General features: G+C 41.4%; 1 protein-coding gene across 1 annotated transcript; it reads left to right on the forward strand.

The window, feature by feature from the left end:
• The first annotated feature begins 447 nt into the window (after positions 1-447).
• On the forward strand, positions 448-895 carry LOC131254923 (uncharacterized). The gene is made up of 2 exons (XM_058255626.1): positions 448-548; positions 632-895. Exons 1-2 carry the CDS (start codon positions 510-512, stop codon positions 893-895), a joined length of 303 nt encoding a protein of 100 aa, XP_058111609.1. The 5' UTR covers positions 448-509.
• The last annotated feature ends 19,156 nt before the right edge of the window (positions 896-20,051 follow it).

Below are 20,051 nucleotides of genomic sequence, written 5' to 3' on the forward strand. Positions count from 1 at the left end.
GATCTTTCTAGAAATAAGGTTGTCCTACCATAAACTCTGGTTTTTGGTGTAAGGTTGTCCTTAGAACAACATTTGTATCAACCTCTCAAGATCTGAATTTTGAGGTTATTTTATTTTCTTGCATTGTGATTTATTTTCGCTATCATATTCTTTTTATTTCCGCTGTTATAAGTTTTATTTGGCATTGTCCTATTCACCCCCCCCCCCCCTCTAGGACATATAGCTAGGCCTTTTCAATAATAATGTATTATAAATAATGTGTTTAAAACAGGAGCAAAATAAATTCTGCGAACAGAGAAAAGTTGGAAGTGAACCACATAGCTGGTTCAAAGTCAATTATACAATTTCATTGCGACATGGTAAGAAGTTACTGGTTGTTATTAAGTTGATATATTTTTCCATGCATTTATATTAGCTCTATTGTCATTTTGATTGTGCAGTGAGATTCCGTCACTGGACAGGAGCCCGGACCAGTAGACTTCTACAGAGAGACTCATTGTCGGCAGGCGATGGGATCTTGGGTACATCCTACAACCAGCGAGAATTGGGTAAAAATCATTACATTGTAAAATTTAATTGCATCGAATTATAATAATGTTATTTGTTATAAAAATTCATGTTTTCATTGCAGGCAGCGATGGATGCCATATGTAGTCAGCCCACTCCCGATGGTACTCAGCGGAGTGAGCCAGAGATCCTGAGTGAGGTGCTTGGCACCCGTTCTGGATATGTACGTGGGCTTGGCCATGGTGCCAAGCTCATGACACCCGCTAGAGTTGCATCCAGCCGATCCGTCACTGGCGAGAGCGCCATACGCCGAGATGATATCATAGAGAAAGAGGTTCAACATCTACGGGGTGCCATCGACGAGATCAAAGACCAGCTGGCGAGGTAGAGGGAGGAGCATGAGAGGAAGAAGGAGGAGCAAGGGAGGCAGAGGGAGGAGCAGAAGAGGAGGATGGAGGATATGTGGGTGGAGCATGAGCGACGGATGCAGGAGATATTACAGGTTCTCGCTGCATGCTTACCCATCGATGCCCCACCACCTCCGCCTTCATCTTTGTGATTTGTCATATTTTATTTATGATTTATTTTATATACGAATGTTAAACTTATGTTTATTTGTGCGTGGATGAATGTAATGTGGATAAGACTATTTGTGTATGTATGGATGTGATTTGTGTTTGGATGGATGTAGTTTGTGTTTGTTTGGAAAAATGGGAATATGAATATAATGAAATATATTGTAACAGGTGTATAACAAGAATTTTTACAAAAAAAAAAAAGAGACCTTTACCTACGAAAATTTTTGTAGGTAAAAGTTTCATCGACATTTTTACCTACAAATTTTTTCGCAGGTAAAAGGTTCATTCACATTTTATTACCTACGAATCATTTCATAGGTAAAAGTTTCATCAATAGTTTTACCTACGTCAAATTTCGTAGGTAAAAAGTCTTAGCACAGTTTGTACCTATGAAACCTTTCGTAGGTAAAAGTCTTAACACCGTTTGTACCTATGCAAAATTTTGTAGGTAAAAGTATTCACACAATTATTAGCTACGAAAACGTTCGTAGGTAAAAGTTTTAATACAGTTTGTATCTACGAAACATGTCATAGGTAAAAGCTTTAACAAAGTTTGTAGCTACGAAAACGTTCGTAGGTAAAAGTCTTAATACAGTTTGTACCTACGAAACATGTCGTAGGTAAAAGTTTTAATAAAGTTTGTAGCTACGAAAATGTTCGTAGGTAAAAGTCTTAACACTGTTTGTACCTATGAAAAAATTCGTAGGTAAAAGTTTTAACAAAGTTTTTAGCTATGAAAACGTTCGTATGTAAAAGTTTTAACAAAGTTTTTAGCTACGAAAATGTTCGTAGGTAAAAGTCGTAACACTTCGTAGGTAAAAGTCTTAACAAAGTTTTTAATTCCATTGGTAAAAGTCTTACCATTGCCAATGATGACATTTTTTCGTCGGTAAAAATCTTTAGCCACAACTTTTTACCAACGAATTTACCAACGAAATATTTCATAGGTAAAACTCTTTGCCGACGAAATAATATCATTTACCTAAGAAATTTTTCGTAGGTAAAAGTGAAATTTCTTGTAGTGCAAGCGTAGATAATATCACATAACCAAATATCAAGATTCACGTCCACTCAGTTGGGGACCCTAAGTACAAAATTCATGAGTTCAAATGTGCCAAGACAAACTAGAAAAGAAATACTACAACTACTGATTGAGTCCATAGTATTCCACCGTCTCCTGGTGCGGATCTTCCTCGTAGTATCCCTCCTCCAATCCTACTGCCACGATCTCAAGACCTGCACCGTAGTCGCCCCCATTTAAACCTACATCCTCTATACGGTTGAATATTCGATGGATGAGTAGCTAACTCAGTGTGAATTCTCCTTAATATTACACACCGCCACCATAGACAAGTATAGTTTAAAAGCATAACAAGGCATACAAAACAATACAAAGATACGGTCTTAATTAATGCATGGATGTATGAGTGCACATCAACTGGGGATGCTTATCCAGTTGGCTTTTGGGTGAAACCCATACATGTAGCCGGTCACCAGCGAAAGTACATAGTACATGCATAGTGCTAAACTCACCGAAAGTGGGTCGATAGTCAGTGGTATAGGAGCTAACGAAATGATACCACAACTAAGGGCACGTGCTACAACATCTAGAATTAGCCACCCATCATCGCCCGTATGCTATGAATGCATGATTAACCCAACTGTTATTATTCTATTTGCAACCAACTAGTTTACTGAAGGTTAAAGGTCACTATGGGGAGTTTGTCACCCAGCGTAGGCCGACGGCTCGGACAGTGTCCCATGACCACCATCCCTGGCCCATGAGTATACCACCTTAGGATGTTTAATCGAGTGCATCAACAAGTGGCCAATCAATTTTGATACAGGAGATATTTACCACCGCATGGTCAAATAGGAATGAACCATCGAAGCCGTAAGGACAAATGCCAAATCTTGGGTTAAAAGTAAATCAGTGCGGTAAAAGGATGTACGTTATAAATACTAAATCGAGATGGTAGGGCAACATTAAATCAGGGTGGTAAATAATTCATCCCAAGACCATGTAGGCAAGAACATCCTATGGATGGTAAACCCCATTAATGACTCACCCTCAAAATAACCTCCAAGTTGAGGGTCTATTCTTAACATAACCTGTCTCATTACACCCTAACTGTAGATTCTCATACATAGGTGGAGGTTCCCCTATTTAATGTAGAGATTTAATTCTATAAGCGTTTTGTGAGCAAATCATGGATATGTGGAGGTGTGTGAATACAACATACAAGTTATGAATTAGATTATTATGAAATCGAGCATAAACTAACAATTAAAGTGAGACTCAAAATGTAGGGTTTAACGATCATCGCATGTGAACATAATTTACGAGTTGCCAATAGGAATCTAGCATGTAGAGTTTAGTGTCTATTTCACATGAACATGGTTTGCAATTTATCAATCATGGATTAATGTAAACCAACTAATATACATGATTTGGAATTTTCAAGTGATCAAAGTTCTAGTGATCATAATCTAAATGGAACTATCCTCGGCCTAGCTTGGAGATGGAAAGCTTAAGGGGAAGTCATCACCTTACAGGTCGACCGTCTTCCTACAGACAAAGATCCTCATAATGCCCGCTTGTTTGCCTTGGTAAGCTAACTTGGAGATGCAACGGTTTCAACCTATTAAGATAGGTTAACTCCCTTGGAGATTTACCGACATAAGCTATCGTTATGTAGTCCCTAAGGCCTCTTATATCTGGAAGGAATACGGATGCTTCAGTCGCATCAAACAACAAAATTATGGTTGTTGCAATTTGATTAAGCCGTGTGATTGTGTAATGCATTGAATAATGCATTGCTGGCTGAGATGGACTGATCACTATACAGTAAAGGAGGAAAAGAGTCGTGGTTTTGGCAACAAGAGGATCTAGACTCATCTGGAGATGCCTTGAGCAAAGAGAGAGTAGACTACTAAGTTGACTCAATTGGTCTAAACTTGGTTGAAAATGATTACTTAAGGGGTGGCCCACGTGTTAGGATTTGATCTGCAACATTCACGTGGCTGATCAATCAGCTGAGTATATTCCTGAAACAAACAACATTTCAATCAGTTCCTGTGACTCGAGGTGAGTTGACTCAGTGATTTAGACTGTGGAAGAGTCACCTATGATCGTGTGGCTGGCCAAGATAGTTTGGGTGGTTCAGCAACCCCAAAATAGTCCTAGCAGCTACAGCGGTCTTCATAACGAATCTGAACATCTAGCTTGAGCCTAAACCTTGCTGGATTGCCACAACTTGCCCTGGGTCGGGGTAGTTCAAGCGGTTGGTGCGGCAACACCACTCTAGGCTTCCCTCTCCTTCGACTCTTCCTGGATGCGTAAGGAACCAGCGTCACCTTGTTGGCTTGAAGGCCTATTTGGAACGGTGCTACTGATTGCAACTGCCACTGTGACGAGTATCAGTTAAACGACAGTGGAAACCCGACTCGGATGGTGTCGATTAGGCCAACCTTCTAGGTAGGATGGTTGAACCAACCCAACTGGCCTCACCTTCATGGGCAGCAAGGCCTGACTTGACCCGATTCGAGCTACAGGATCGGCCTGGTGCAAGCAGATCGTGCTAACTCGGCACAGCCGACTGAGTTGATTGGTGCAGTGTGGCACGACGCTCACTCTCTCCCTCTATTCTCTCCTATTCTCTTCACTCTCTCCCTCTTCCTTTCTTCCTCCTTATTGTGATGTCTCTGGTCTACACTGACCCAACTCGATTCGAATTGTCGTGTAGTGCGGCATCGAGTTCACTCACTCGCCCGTTTTTCTCCTGTTCTCTCTTTCTCTCCCCCTCTCTTTTCTCTCTAGCTTTAGTGAGAATCCCAAGGCGAACGAGTCCTATTTATAGACATAGGGTAGCCATTGTCGTTTCAATGGACGATTGAGATTTGTGTGGCCCTATTCACGTTTTCTTTTCTCCCTTCTTGTGTGCATGGGTCCAATCTATTGTGAGCAATGGATTTCCATCACTGAGGCCCACCAGAAAAGCAACTTTAATCTTAAAATGGGGCCCATGTCGTGATGGTGTGTTTTTTGCTTTAACGGGAAAGATGATGCCACCTGTAATGGCATTTTCTTGTTGACAGGTTAAAATGACAATTCAATCCGTCTAGATGGATCAGATGGGGCTTGTGATTAGTGTGGGGGCCACTTTCCAACTTGCATCTCATTCGAGTGCAATAACTCGTGAGATATTCCGCCTCCAAAGTTTTCTCATGAGATGGAAGGCTTCCATGAGGGAGCTGTTGCTGCCCTACATGGAATGGTAGGGATTGCTCCACGTGGCATGTCGGGAGGACTGGAACGTGCCAGCGAGATTTCCCGAAGTGGAAATGTTTCCCATGCCTTTCCGCTCCGCAGTCGGGTGCTTGCCCATTCTTGGCAATAAAGGAAAGGTGCGGATCGAGGCTTGGAAGGACAGTTGGGATGGAGGGAAGGGGACTAATGTGATCGCCCTTGTGGTGGCCCCTGAAGTTAACATTTTTGGGAGAGGGCCATCGCACGCTTCTAGCCGAGCCCTGCTCATGTACATGCATGCATGCATGGGTTTGAACGGGCTCTCCTACCCGATGGACTGCTTAGATCACTTAGATGGTGGTTGAAGTGGGCCACCACGTGATTAGGACGGACGTCTGTCCGTTTGAAATTGTCCCGGGCAGGAAATGTGGGAGAAAATCCCTTTTTTCTTGAATTTATCGGCTTAGCACTTGTTTGACCGCCTAAGCGGTCCGGTGTGTTGCATACATATATACCGTCTGTGGTGCACATGCACTCCAGTGTGGGTTCCATCATGATGGAATTATGCAATCCACACCGTACATTCTGTTAAGGAGTCCCACCTGAGATGTTGGGCCAATGATCAGAACAATCCAATGCTTTGGGGCCCATAAGTCATGATTAGAGTGATTACTTACGGATTTCTACTGATCTGAGAGTCAGATCTTTCTGGGATCAGGTATCAATGACCAAAAAGGGTCCTAGAGTTATGGGTGTGTCCCAGCCTAACCACTTTGCTGGTTGAGCATTCCTAGTAATGTCATCCCTACACTATGTTTTAAATGTGTCGTTACTATATGTGTACACCTAGACACCTAGACACTTATCCATTTACTTATTTATAGGGTCCACCTCTGATTTGAATCGTCGACATGGCCATCTGTCCAATCATAGGCACGTCTACCCTTTGATTAGCTTGCAGTTGGATCCCCTAATTCAATGGTTGCAATGGGGAGATTGGTTGTTAGGTTTATCCATGGGACTAGCAAACGTTCTATTTCGCTTCAAAAAGGTTTTGGTGATTTTTCCAGGTGTTGACGAGCAATTCTGATGAGTGGTTCAAGGTTACTCTCACCATCTTGGTTTAGGTTAGAACCATTTATTAATTAATAATTATACTTGCAAAGGTTTTAATTGTAACACCCATGTACCAGAGGTGCAGGGTGTTACATGCTAGAATGTGGGTCGAGTCGGTGTTACATGTGAGAATGCGGGTCGAGTCGGTGTTACATGTGAGAATGTTGTAGATATAGGCTGGGTTTAGCTTGTTCCTGATATAAAAACACCTACCTCTGTACTCCTTGATTATTCATTCATCAAAGGCAAGAGTGGGTAAGTTGTCGCTAGAGAGTTCAAAGGGAAAGAGCCCTTGCTAGATCTGTTAATGCTTTCACATGGTCTCGGTGATTTTGAAATTCTAACCGGGGCATGTTTGGCATTGACACTTGCGGTGGAGCTATCAAAATGGGTTATAGAGATGATGGCCCACTCATTAAAGGGGTCTTCCCTTTTTCTTTCTGTGTAGGCCGCGAAGCTATAGAGGGCAAAACAAGAAAATCTTACGGAGTGAAAAGAACATTTTTGGCCTGTCCAGGGTAAAGCGAGGGCGGAGCTAACGTGGGGTTACGTCTTGCAGCGTTTCGCGTAATTAGCCCTCTAATTGCCCATAGTGGGATCAGACTTCACGTCTAAGGAGACTGTGTTTTCGCCCTCTTAGACATTACCACTGTCCATTCTTTGTTATTTTCTCACACTGTCTGCGAAGCAGAGATTACCCCTAACATCGCTCACATCTTTCCATTTTCGGTTGCGACTGACCAAAATTTCTCTACCGGACTCTCAAGTGGTGATTGTTTGCTGCCGGTGTAGTCAATGGTGAATCCGTTGGATGTGAAGTAGAAAACCACATTAATCGGGGGAGAAGTCATTATGACTGTTTGAAAGTAAAGTACATGAAGATGAAGTAGTCTATCAATCATTCAGGTTAAATCAGAATGTACTTTGTTATGGAGATGAAGGGGGGATGTTCCTATTGAGAGTTGCCATTTTGTCTCCATTGTAGTGTCAGTTGATGATAAGTGTTCTTTATATTATTCTATTGTTAGTATTAAATATAAATATTCCGATCAGAGATTCAAGGTTCGATCTACAGTGGAGTCGCTATTTTGTTTTAACAAGAAACAAGTATCGGGGATTGGAATATCTACATTCAACAATAAATAAAGGAAAATCAAATAACAAACATCATCGCTTATTTTATCGATTCTAAATTCTCAATACATCCCTCGCATTTCCCTTGATTCCAAGACAAAGTACATTTAATCAATGTAACAGAAAGAAAAGAAAATAGTCTTATAGTGATTTCACAGCATCTCAACTTGTATAACGTCCATCATAGTGACAGAAAAGTTGTGCGGGTTCGAAACCCTTGTTCTGTGCCAATATACACATAATATATGCGAGAGATTTTGAATCTCGAGGAAAGGCACAATCTCCACGCATATGTATATTTGGGATTCCTGTTGCGTGACCGCACAGATAGCCCTTGTTGTGCAACCACACAAACAGTCCTTATTGTGCGGTTGCATAATAGCCTTTTGCACTACTTCCTTGCATTTTCTTCATCCTCCTTGCATCTTCTGTATCGTGCAGCGAGATACCTGAAGACTTTTATTTTGAACCTTCGAAGACTCTCTAAGATTCTTTTAATCGTTTTGAAGCTCCTCACTGGTGAATGAATGAAATGAGAGGGGGAGGGGGTATTTATAGGCTTCCACACATGAGAACTACCAAAACAACATGAATGTAGTTGTGCAGCCATGCAATACACCCTTATTACATGATCGGGGAATGGGTATTTCATGCATCCTGGGCAATTTTCCCCCAAACTGTCATTCTAGCATCATTTTTTATGTTGGGCGGTCCCGTAACAGTCTTATTTTCATACTTTTTTCACATATTTTTTTGCTCCAACAGTTGGTTTTGGTATCGTCCATCTTGGGGGGTGTTGGCTTGAGTTCATGAAGGGCTAATCCGTCATCCGCTACAATGTCTTCTTCCGTAAGGCAGTCAATGGTGTGGATGTAGGAGTCTCCTTGGTCCTCAGAGGCATAGAGACATTTCTTGAGCCTTTTAATTATAGTCGTGATTTTGGCATCTCTGCTTTTGTCTTTGATTAAGGGATTTCTTTAATCGAGTATTGTTGTTGATACGAAATAACTGCTCTCGGTTGTTTTTCTACGTCCGAAGCTTCTTCAGCAATCGTAATAGTTGGTTCTGTTGACCAGCCCTCTAATATGGTGATAACTGGTTGGTGCTGTAAAGGTCCAGGAATCAACCTTAATGGGAAGTTCTGCAATATAGCAATTATGCTGCCAATTTGGAGTTTCAATCTGGTCTTCGTTTCGATGTATTTTTGACCATCAGTGAAAGAATCCCATTGTCTAGTTGGGCTAGTCGAGACGAGCACGTCAAAATCTTGTGAAGGTTCGACTCCGCTATGACTCTGGCTGGATGTCCGTTTTTGTCTCGGCTTATAAGGGGTAATATTGGACCAAACCGTTTGTTGTAGAACTTAGCTTCGAACATATTTGAGTCCATGATGAATGACAATTTTTTAGCTCAGACGATTTCTGCTCAGGGTCCACCCCACAATATTACGAACTGGTGCTTTGACGAGGGGAGGCACCTGTTGGAATGGATCCAGTCTCTCCCTAAGAATGCGGTGTAGTTGGTATCTGGTTTGATGAAGAAAAATGCTGTCATGACCTTAAAGTTCTTGATCTGCAGCTCGACATCAAGTATCCCTTTTGTATTGGTAACCACCTCTTGTGAACCTTGAAATTGATTCCAGTAGGTAGCAAAATCTTTTTCTATCTTATGGAGCTCCAATCATCGCCATCGACACTAATATGATTATGATTGTTCCAAGCACATAGTGCGATTCCGAGTGCATCTCCACATGACATCTTCCCGTTGGTCTACGTCAAGTACTGAAAATGAGTGTAAACGAGACCATTTCATCCATCAAACTTCAATTTCCCACACTGATCAAATAGCTGGGACCATCCCATCAAAGTTTGATTTTGACCATTTGACCATCTAAAGTAGGTAAAGCATTTTGAATGGCATCAATTGCTCGGCGGGTTTTACCATATTATCTTAGGATTCGTAGAATTGAATTCATCGTGTGCAAATGGGGCATACTTTTCAAACAGAAGGAGGCAGGGCATTGATTATGTCCATAGACTTATTTTTCGGTGCGTGAGGAAAAGACAGGGCATCGTGTTTTGTTTTTCTTCAGACTTGACTTCATTCCCAGTAGGATGAAGATGGGGCAACTACATTGAGGCCGCGCCTGCTATGCGCAACTGGATTCCGGCCATGATTTTCATCTAGCCACCATCTCTGCCGTCGGATCTAGGATGGAGGAGGCTTGTCCTCCTGAATGTGTGGTTAATTTAAACATGCCATTGGTTTCCTCAGCTTTTATTATGTGGTTGCATCAATCTCACTGCAAAGATATTTACATGTCTATCCAATTGTATAATCTGTCGTCCAACAGTTTATTGAAAAATTTAATAGAAAAAAATGTGGTTGAATGTTTTTATTAGTAAAATGTAGATATTGATGTTGAATATGTGGAATGATTAAAGCTGGCAATGGGCTAAGACTGGGCTAAGAAAAATCAATATTTTGAGTAGGCCTGAGCCAACCACGGGCTTGTACATTGCCGTCCATTATCAGCTATTTTGACTAGTTTGATTGAAACTCCATGTTGTGATGAGTGACCTGAAGGCTAGTTTTTTTGGCACAATATTTCTTATGATGAATAGCAGGTGTTTAATCGACCGGATACTGCTTGTGATGTTTGGGGCTCGTTCCTAGCTTATGCTTTGTAGTGGTGTAATCCTGTTGTCAAAAGCCTATTGCATGGCGGCATCACTGTGGGGTCCACTTGGATATATGTATTTTGCATCAACACCATCTATCCATTTTTTCCAGCTCATTTCACGACATTAGCCTAAAATTGACTCAGATCCAAAGCTCAATGGACCACACCACAGGAAATAATGGAGATTGAACACCCATCGTTAAAAACGTCTTGGCAGCCACAAAAGTTTTAGATCAAGATGATATTTGTGTTTCCATTCATCCAGGTCTATGTGACGGTATTAACATAGGAAGGTTTCAATGTTTGGTGTCATAATTCCCAATGGTGTAACGGGTATTAGCTACTAAACTCCAAGGTAGCGAGTCTAGCTACTTAAGTGGTGTCACCATGTTCTATGGGCCTCACCATAATGTATGTGTTGTATCCACACCGTCTATCCATTTGGAGAGATCATTTTAGGGTATGAAACAAAGAATTAGGCAGATCCAAATCTCAAGTGGACCCCACCACAGAAAACAGTGGGGATTGAATGCCTACTATTAAAAACTTGTTTGGACCACAGAAGTTTTAGATCAAGTTGATATTTGTTTTTTCCCCTTATTCCATGTATTTGTTAACTTATAAACAGGTTGGATCTCAAATAAACATCATGGTGGGCCCTAGAAAAGTTTCAACGGTGGCCATCACTGTCCCCACCGTCAGCCACATTCTTTGGCCCATCAACTAAAATGATCTCTCCAAGTGGATGGATGGTATGGATACAACACATACCTCATGGTAGGGCCCAAAAAATATGCTGACGTAACTTCAGTAACGAGTATGGCTGCTGTCCGGTTCAGCAGCTAATCCGCGTCCTTTGATCGCCTTTTTTTTTTTTTTTTTTTTCAAAAAAATTTTTTTTTTAGGTCATGCCTGAGCTGGAAGCAAAATTGATTGGTGGCATTGATATAAAACACGTACATCACAGTGGGAATCCGCATTTATCACGTCTTGAACTTCTAAGAGCCGTGGGTCCAAAGCAACGGGTGGATCTAGAAGTTCTTCCTACCTGAGGGTATTTTGAGATGTTTGGGGGTAGATCTGGTGGTGTAGATATTAATCTAACATATTCTAACACCAACAACACTACACAAGTTTGATTTGGACCATTTCACCAATTTATCAAAGTTTGGTTTGGACAATTTCACCATACAAAGTAGTGAAAATCATTTGGATAACAATTCAATTAATACATCCTTATTTTACACGTAATGTGAAGAGATTACTTTATCATGCTCTAAGTTCTATGGGCTACACCATACCATAGCTTTTGTTCCTACACTTTTTCAGTGTTGGAGAAGATAAGCCATGACTTCTGTGGCTAGACTTGACTTCCTTGTACGTTATATGAAAACCATGTGTATGGTGAGACAGTGCATAAGTTTCCTCAGTAGATTCGTATGTCTTTTCACATTGGATGAAGACCGTGAGCGACTCGAAAAACAAGTCTAGATATCTGCAGTCAATATCCAATGAGAAATTCTTCTCCAATAGGCCTTCAGTCGAAGAAGATTGTAGATCCATTCATCTGTGCATGCGTACGGTGAGTGCTAGTTAATTAATACTTTATTTTCAATAAATTTTAATCATACAATGCCTAGTATTATCTACACCAACCTTGTGCTAAGTATGCAGGGATGGCTCCTCCGGAGATCTCTAGTAGAATATGCCTAATTCGATGAGGGTTGTATATTTTGTGACGAGGGAATGAGCCCAAAATTAAAGCAGATCCAAAGCTCAGGTGGACCACACCACAGGAAATGATGTATATTGAACATCCTACCATTAAAAACTTCTTGGCAGCCACAAAAGTTTTAGTACAAGCTGATTTTTGTCTTTTTGTTCCCTTCGTGCAGGTGTATGTGGTATGAACAGGTTGGATGGAAAATGAGCAAGAGTATCACGATTGGTCATAGGTACCTTAATTACTCTTGCTCTGGTGGTCGACTCTCAGGAGTTTCAACACCCGGTCAAGGTTTCGAGCATCCATAGGTGGTGAAATCCCACTACAGCATGAGTGTGTGGGTGTGTGTGTGCGCCTGTAAAAAAAAGTGGATGAGGTTAAAAAAAAAAAAAAAAGTATCAATGATTGGTGTCATAATTCCCACGGTTTATTGTGGTGTGGTTGATTTAAGCTTTTGGATTACTTCTTTTTTGGCTCATGCCTTGAAATGAAGGGGCAAAATTGATTGATGGAATTGATATAAAACACATACATCACGGTGGGTTGGTGTCATAATTCCCACTGTTTGCCTATTGAACTTCTAAGGAAAGCGGATTGCAGACTGAGTAAAGTGGATTGCGGACTGAGTAAGCTCTGTGGGGTCTAACGTGATTTATATATTTTATCCACTCCGTTAATCCATTTTAGCAGATAATTTTATGGCTTGAGACTAAAAATGAACTATATCAAAATCTCAAGTGGACTGCACCGCGGGAAACAGTGTGGATTGAAAATCTACCGTTGAAAAATTTTTGTGGGCCACAGAAGTTTTAGATCACGATGTTATTTCCTTTTTCCCTTCATCCATGTCTCGTGATCTTATGAACAGGTTGGATGACAAATAAAAATCACTTTGGGCCCTAGAAAGTTTTCAACCGTGAAAGTCATTATTCCCACCATTTCCTGTGGTGTGGTCCACTTGAGCCTTGTATATGCTTCAATTTTTGGCTCAACCACTAAAATGGGCTGGAGAAGTGATGGACGGCGTAGATAAACTATAAACATTCACAGTGGGCCCAACTGAGTTTACACAGTACAATAAAAGCATACAAAGTTGCAATCCGATTTCACTTCGAAGAGCCGTGGGGTCGAAGGCAACGGGTGGATCTGAATTTCTTCCTAGTGAGGGTATTTTGAGATGTTTGTAGTAGATCTGTTGGTGTAGATACTCAATCTAACATGTTGTAACCATCAATACTACACATGTTAGACAATCTCATCCATCAATTTTCTCCAAGTTTCCATGCTAATTAATCAACAGCTAGGACATCCTATTAAAGTTAGATTTGGACCATTTTACCATCCAAAGTAGATAAAACCATTTGGATAGTAATCAATTGATACATCTTCATTTCACAGAAGAGATGGCTTTATCTTGTTCAGGTTCCATAGGCTACACCATACCATCCTACGATTCACATAAGAGATGGGGCTGATGAAGTTTGAAAATAGTGACACTGAATTTCTTATTGCTATCTAGGAAGAATATATTTTTTACAATTGTTTGAATGAAAATATATACAAGTATACAGTATATATTTTAGGAAGGTTAACTAAAAATAAGCCTAACTGTTACAAAACTTTGACTCAGGATTTGCCTAGCTGTCACAGAAAATTTCTCTGTTACACCCAGATATTCAGCCTAATAATCAGGCTAAGATGGATCTTGTGCTTGATTTGAGGAGTCCTCCTTTATACCGGCATGGTTTCTCCTTGGCCAAAATTATTTTTTAAGTTGGCTGAGACAGGGAATTGCTTTTGTCCCTACATTTTTTCAGTGGTTGGAGAAGATAAGCAATGACTTCTGTAGCTAGACTTGACTTCCTTGTACGTTAGATGATGACCATGTGTATGGTGAGGCAGTGCAACATCTTTCTCAATAGATTTGCATGTGTTTTCGCATTGGATGAAGACCGTGAGCGACCCGAAAAACAAGTCTTGCGATCAGTCAATATCCAATGAGAAAATTCTTTTCTAACGAGTCTTCAGTCGAAGAAGACTGTGGATCCATTCATCTGTGCCATGTGTATGGTGAGTGTTAGTTAATTAATACTTTATTTTTAATAAAATTTAATTATATACACCAACCTTGTGCTAATTATGCTTGGATGGCTCCTCCGCAGATATCTAGTAGAATAAGCCTAATTTGATGAGGGTTATGCATTTTGTGATGAGAGCCGCCATCAACCTGTCCAGCAGGGGTTCCCCTCGATAGAATAAGCTTGTTCTACAGGTCAATTGGTTCTCATCATGGGACCACCTTGGAATCCTGGGCGATACTCCAAGTTAGTGCCACTAAATGTATGATTCAAACGGCTAATAGGAAGGCTATTTCAAAAGGGAGGACTGATCTAGAGACAAAAAAAAAGAAGCAAAAGAAATCAAAAAGAAATCTTTTCGCATTATACATTCTTTGGAATCTCAATTAGTCTTTTACCCTGCTACCCTTGCTCAATTCTTTTATTACAATGAAATTCGCAGAGCCTTTAGAAGATTGAAATGGGCCACCTGCATAATTAACATCGTTGATCAATACCATCAAACAATTTTCCATCTCCTTTTATATCATTGGACAAAAAATGAGGTGGATCTGAGTGGTAGCTGGGCCGTAGAAATGCTCAGTAGTGGATAAAATATGGACAATTAAATGGAATCTAAGAAAGTGTGGACCGCTTGATTATTAGTAAGATGTTGATATTGATGTTAAATTTGTGGAATGATTAAAGCTGGCAATGGGCCAAGCCTGTGCTAGCAAAAATTAATATTTTGAGTAGGCTTGCTCATTGCCCTCCATTATAAGCTATTTTGACCACTAGTTTAATTGAAACTCCATAAGGTGATGAGTGACCTGCACGCTAGTTTTGGTTCTGCAATATTTCTTATAATGCATGGCAAGTGGTTAATGGACCCGAGACTGCCTGTGAAGTTTGGGGCTCGTTCCTAGCTTATACTTTGTATTGGTGTGATCCTTGTTGTTAGAATTCTATTGCCTGGTGGCAGCATTGTGGGGTCCACTGTGATATATGTATTTTGCATCAATGCCATCCATCTATTTCGCCAGCTCATTTTGGGGTATGAGCCCAAAATTGAAGCAGATTCGAAACTCAAGTGGACCACACTACAAGAAATGATGGAGATTGAACACCCCACCATTAAAAACTTCTTGGTGGCCACAAAAGTTTTAGATCAAGCTGATATTTGTGTTTCCCTTCGTCTAGGTTTGTGTGACGGTACGAACAGGTTGGATCGAAAATAAGCATAACCAGCGCGATGGGTCATTGGAAGGTTTCAATGGTTGGTGTCATAAAATAAGGTGGCAAAATTGGTTAATGGAATTGATATAATACACATACATTAGAATGGGTCTCACAGAGTCTCTGTGGCAGGGCTATCAGGGAATCTACTTCCCTTGCCGTGATGAACTAACATATTAAACTTCTTAGACTCGTAGGGCTCAAAGAAATGGGTGGATATAGAGTTCTTCCTACTACTGTGAGGGTATTTTGAGATGTTTGGGGTAGATCTAGTGGTGTAGATATTCAATGTAGCATATTCTAACCATTAACTATACATGTTTGATTTGGACCATTTCACCGTCGAAAGTAGGGTAGACTATTTGGATAATAATCAATTGATACATCTTCATTTTACATGTAATGTGAAGAGATTGCTTTATCATGCTCAGGTTCTATGGGCTATACCATACCATCTGAGGATTCTCAAAGTTAAGCCGATTAGTCCTAAGAAGTTTAAATCTATTGGCTGGAGATAGGTGTTGGGGGACCGTTGAAGTAAATCCCGAATTCGAATCAAACAAGCAAAAGATAAACACAACAAAGCATGCATAGAAACAAACGATTTTATATGAAAAATCTTTACATGAAAAAACCACAGCATAAAGCGACAAGCAAATCCACTGTGAAGAACAAATTACAAGAAATTAAATGAACTTATAGATGCAAAATCCTTCATAAAACTCCAACCTCCCTTCAAAATCCTCTTAGAAATGTTTAAGCTCTCTTAATCATATCCTAATCTCGTATTACACTAAATTTTTTAGCATAACACCCAGAATAGGAAACAATCTGCACAATTATGCAAAAATGAACACATCTTCGATCAAGCAACCCTCGATCGATCGATAGTCACATGTTCAATCACTCGAACATGCTCAAAAAGGTTCATAGAATTTACAAATATTATCTCAAAATAGTCGGTCGCTCGAACCTCCCTGGTCGATCAATTGAACCTGTACAAAGATCAATCTGTATAATTCGGGGCTCACTTGATTAATTGATTAGTTTGGTCGATCTATCAAGACTCATGTTTCATGTACATATTGAATACATCCAGACAACAATCTCCACCATGACTTCGATCATAATGAACCACAACTTGAAGCTCCATCTCTAATCGCCTCCATCATATCTTTACCATTATCCCTGCTTTTCACGCACACTCCATATTCATCAAACATTTGCCAAACCGAGAGAAGTCGAATATAATTTGAACTTCTCTATCAGAACCACCTTCGTAACTATATTCACTGGATTCATGCTCATGTGGATCTTCTCAAGAGTAACACTGCATTCCTCAAGCATTTGTCTGATAAAATTATGATGAACATCAATATGTTTAGTTCTAGAGTATTAAACTGAATTCTTTCCCTAGTTAATCTTGCTTTTGCTGTCACAATTAACCGACACGACCTCCTACTGAAGCCCCAACTCATTCATCATTCCACACAATCAAACATCTTCCTTTAAAGCCTCTGTCACTGCTATATACTCAGATTTGTTTGTGGAAAGAGAAACTACACACTAAAGCTTCGACATCCAATTGATCACTCCACCCGCTAATACAAAAGAGTAACCAAAAGTCAACCGTCTATTGTCCATGTTTCCTAAGTAATCTATGTGCACATATCCTATCAGCTTTTCTTTTGATTTCTTAAATGTCAACACATAGTCTATTGTACCTCATAGATTCCCGAAATCCGAGGAACTTACCCGAGCCCACGCCGAAGGCACACTTGGCGGGGTTTAGCTTCATGCGATATTCCCAGAGGATCGAAAAGGTCTCTCCGAGGTTTGTGATGTGGTCGGATGCTTTGACACTCTTGACGAGCATGTCGTCATCGTAAGTCTCCATGGTCTGACCAATCCGTCAGGCAAACATCTGGTTCACTAGCTTCTGATATGTTGCCTCAACGTTCTTCAGGCCAAATGGCATGACTCAATAACAGTAGAGTCCCTTGTTCATGACAAAGGTCGTCTTCTACCTGCCTGGGGGTACATAGCGATCTGATTGTACCCGGAGTAAGCGTCCAGGAAGGTGAGCCGCTTGTGGCCAGTCGTGCTATCAACCAGCTGGTCGATCTGAGGTAGAGGGAAGCTGTCCTTGGGGCAGGCTTTGTTCAAATCCAAGTAATCTACATAAACCCACCATTTTTCATTGGCCTTCTTCACGAGGACCACATTTGTGATCCAGTCTGGGTAGTGAATTTCTTCAATGAAGCCAATGCTGAGGAGTTTTGACACCTCGTCAGCTATGGCTACATATCTCTCAGGATCGAACGTTCTTCTCTTCTGCTTCACTGGTCTGTGATCTGGGTCCACGTTCAGTTTGTGAACCATGATCTCTGGAGAGATGCCCGGCATATCTTCATGCGAAGACGTCCTTGTGCTATCGTAGGAAGATCAGCATCTGAGCTCGTTGCTCGGAATTCAGCGATGACCCCAACTGAACTGTTTTGCTTGGATCTGCATCCTCAAGTGGGACAGTCACTAGGTCCTCGGTAAGGGAGTCCTCTGCAGGATCTCTGGGGTCGAGCACGTTTATTATAAGGGCCTTCTTTGCTTAGCTTTTTCTCATTGCTACCGAGTAGCATCTACGCGCCTCACGCTGGTCTCCTTGAACATATCTGACCCTTCCGTCGGTAGGGAACTTTGTCATCAGATGATATGTAGACACGACTGCCCTCATTGCATTAAGGGATGGTCGTCCTAAAATGACATTGTGTACTGATAATACATTTACTACCAGGAAGTCCACCAGCAAAGTCACCTGATTCTGCCCTTCTCCCGCTGTAACTGGGAGGGAGATAACACTTCGAAGATCACCTTATCCCCGACAAATCCATTCAGTGAAGTCTTCACGGGTCAGAGTCGTGACCTATCTATCCCCATCTTATCGAACACTTCAAAGTAGAGTATATCGGCTGAGCTCCCAGTGTCGACCAGGATACGGTAGACCTTGCGATTGGCTATTGTCATTGCTATCACTAGGGCATCATCATAAGGATGTTAGATTCCTTGCGATTGGCTATTGTCATTGCTATCACTAGGGCATCATCATAAGGATGTTAGATTCCTTGCGTGTCATCCTCTGTAAACATAAGCCTGCAAGGGCTTACTCGGAGCTCTTTCCTCAGCCTTTCGGCCAAGTGGATGTAATGCTCAGGGTCGATGCTCCTGGAGTGGGCTTTGTGGGCCCGATTCGAATCTCAGCCACCGGACAAGCCACCATAAATTGCTCAAATCTCCGTGGCCTCCTCCGCGGCTTTGCTAAGCTGATCATCCTTCTGGGTCTGCCTCTCTTATTTCACATATTGGCGCAGATAACCCTTGCGGGTGAGGGTCTCGATCTCCTCTTTTAAGCCGACGCAATCGCTAGTGTTGTGGTCGTGATCGAGATGGAAGTGGCAGTATTTGCATTTGTCTTGTTGGTCGACATCTGTTTTCATGTAACTCGGCTAATACAATAGCCTCTTGTCACCCCCCAAACTCGAAAACTGGGCTCACAAAATTCCCGATCACCGAATCCGGCACTGACAGCCTCCGTAGAACCCCATTCTCGGCTCCCAGTGCCCATCCGCCAGGTTCCGATCCTGGGATGCTATGAGGAGGATTTTCAACATCAGTTCGATTCGTAATAAGCATAACCCACAAACAACAACCAAAAACTCCATCACATTTCCACTATGATAAAAAACTTATAAGTACAATACGCATAAAGAAAAATATAATGATGATAGAAAAAAGCTCCAAGATGATCTGCCACGTGCTCAAGCCTCAGCGTTACTGCAATCCAATGTCACCTGCACGCAACAGTCGTGCATAAGCTTATGGAAAGCTTAGAGGGTGGTGAAAGTGTGCGCGTAATGTAGTAATACAATTATGCAATATCAGAGTAATGCAGAATATGATAAAGAGTTGGCCATACCAAGGCTATGCGATGCAAGGCATGAATGATGTCAGCCATACTAAGGCCATACGATGTGAGGTACAACTCAAGCATACAAATCCTCATTTAAGTCCACATATCAATACAGCTCAACTCTGGAATATCACCAGGGTCTAGTACACTCGAAACCAAATTGCCCCCCCATCGCACACAATAAGGTGAGTGAAAGAGACCTCACTATCTATCTGCTAATATCGGGCCCGACTCGTCGATAGTAGACCCATTCCTCGAGCTGGTCAAACTCAGCCTAGCTTTGCCCCCTCCTCTCTGGTGGGTAAGGTCGTACCCCCTTCCAACTGACCACGATACAGTGGAAATCGCGACCTTCTCGTAATCAGCACTCGACGCTCATGCATCAACTCGGTCTAAATGTTGGAGCAACCTCCTAGTACCATAAGGGTTTAGGAACTTTCACCCAGGACATCTATAACACCCAATGTAAAACAAGATTTTCGGTATCCAATCCTTCCAACCACGATATGCCTATGGAGGCTACGGCCCTGATATTGCTAAGGTGTATAGTGTACATGTCACACAATGCGAGGCATGAATTATGCAATCCAATCATACAGCAAACATGCGCGTACTGCGCGCTTATGTGGACAACTCCCCTTAGCAGGGAGTCCCATAACAATCTGCCCAATGACATGTGCTATGATCAATCACTCATCTCATCACAGGCATGTAGATGATGCGTATGGGCATGTATCATGATGCTATGTTGTCACATACTCATAATCGGTATCGATAACCGACACCAATAATCTGCATATATAA

The sequence above is a fragment of the Magnolia sinica genome, chromosome 9, assembly GCF_029962835.1.
Source record: "Magnolia sinica isolate HGM2019 chromosome 9, MsV1, whole genome shotgun sequence".
NCBI lineage: Eukaryota > Viridiplantae > Streptophyta > Magnoliopsida > Magnoliales > Magnoliaceae > Magnolia > Magnolia sinica.

Coding starts and splice junctions, on each gene's coding strand:
- LOC131254923 (XM_058255626.1), top strand. CDS start 510: ATGGGATCTTGGGTACATCCTACAACCAGCGAGAATTGG. Junction 549..631: donor CTACAACCAGCGAGAATTGG/GTAAAAATCATT, acceptor TTTTCATTGCAG/GCAGCGATGGATGCCATATG.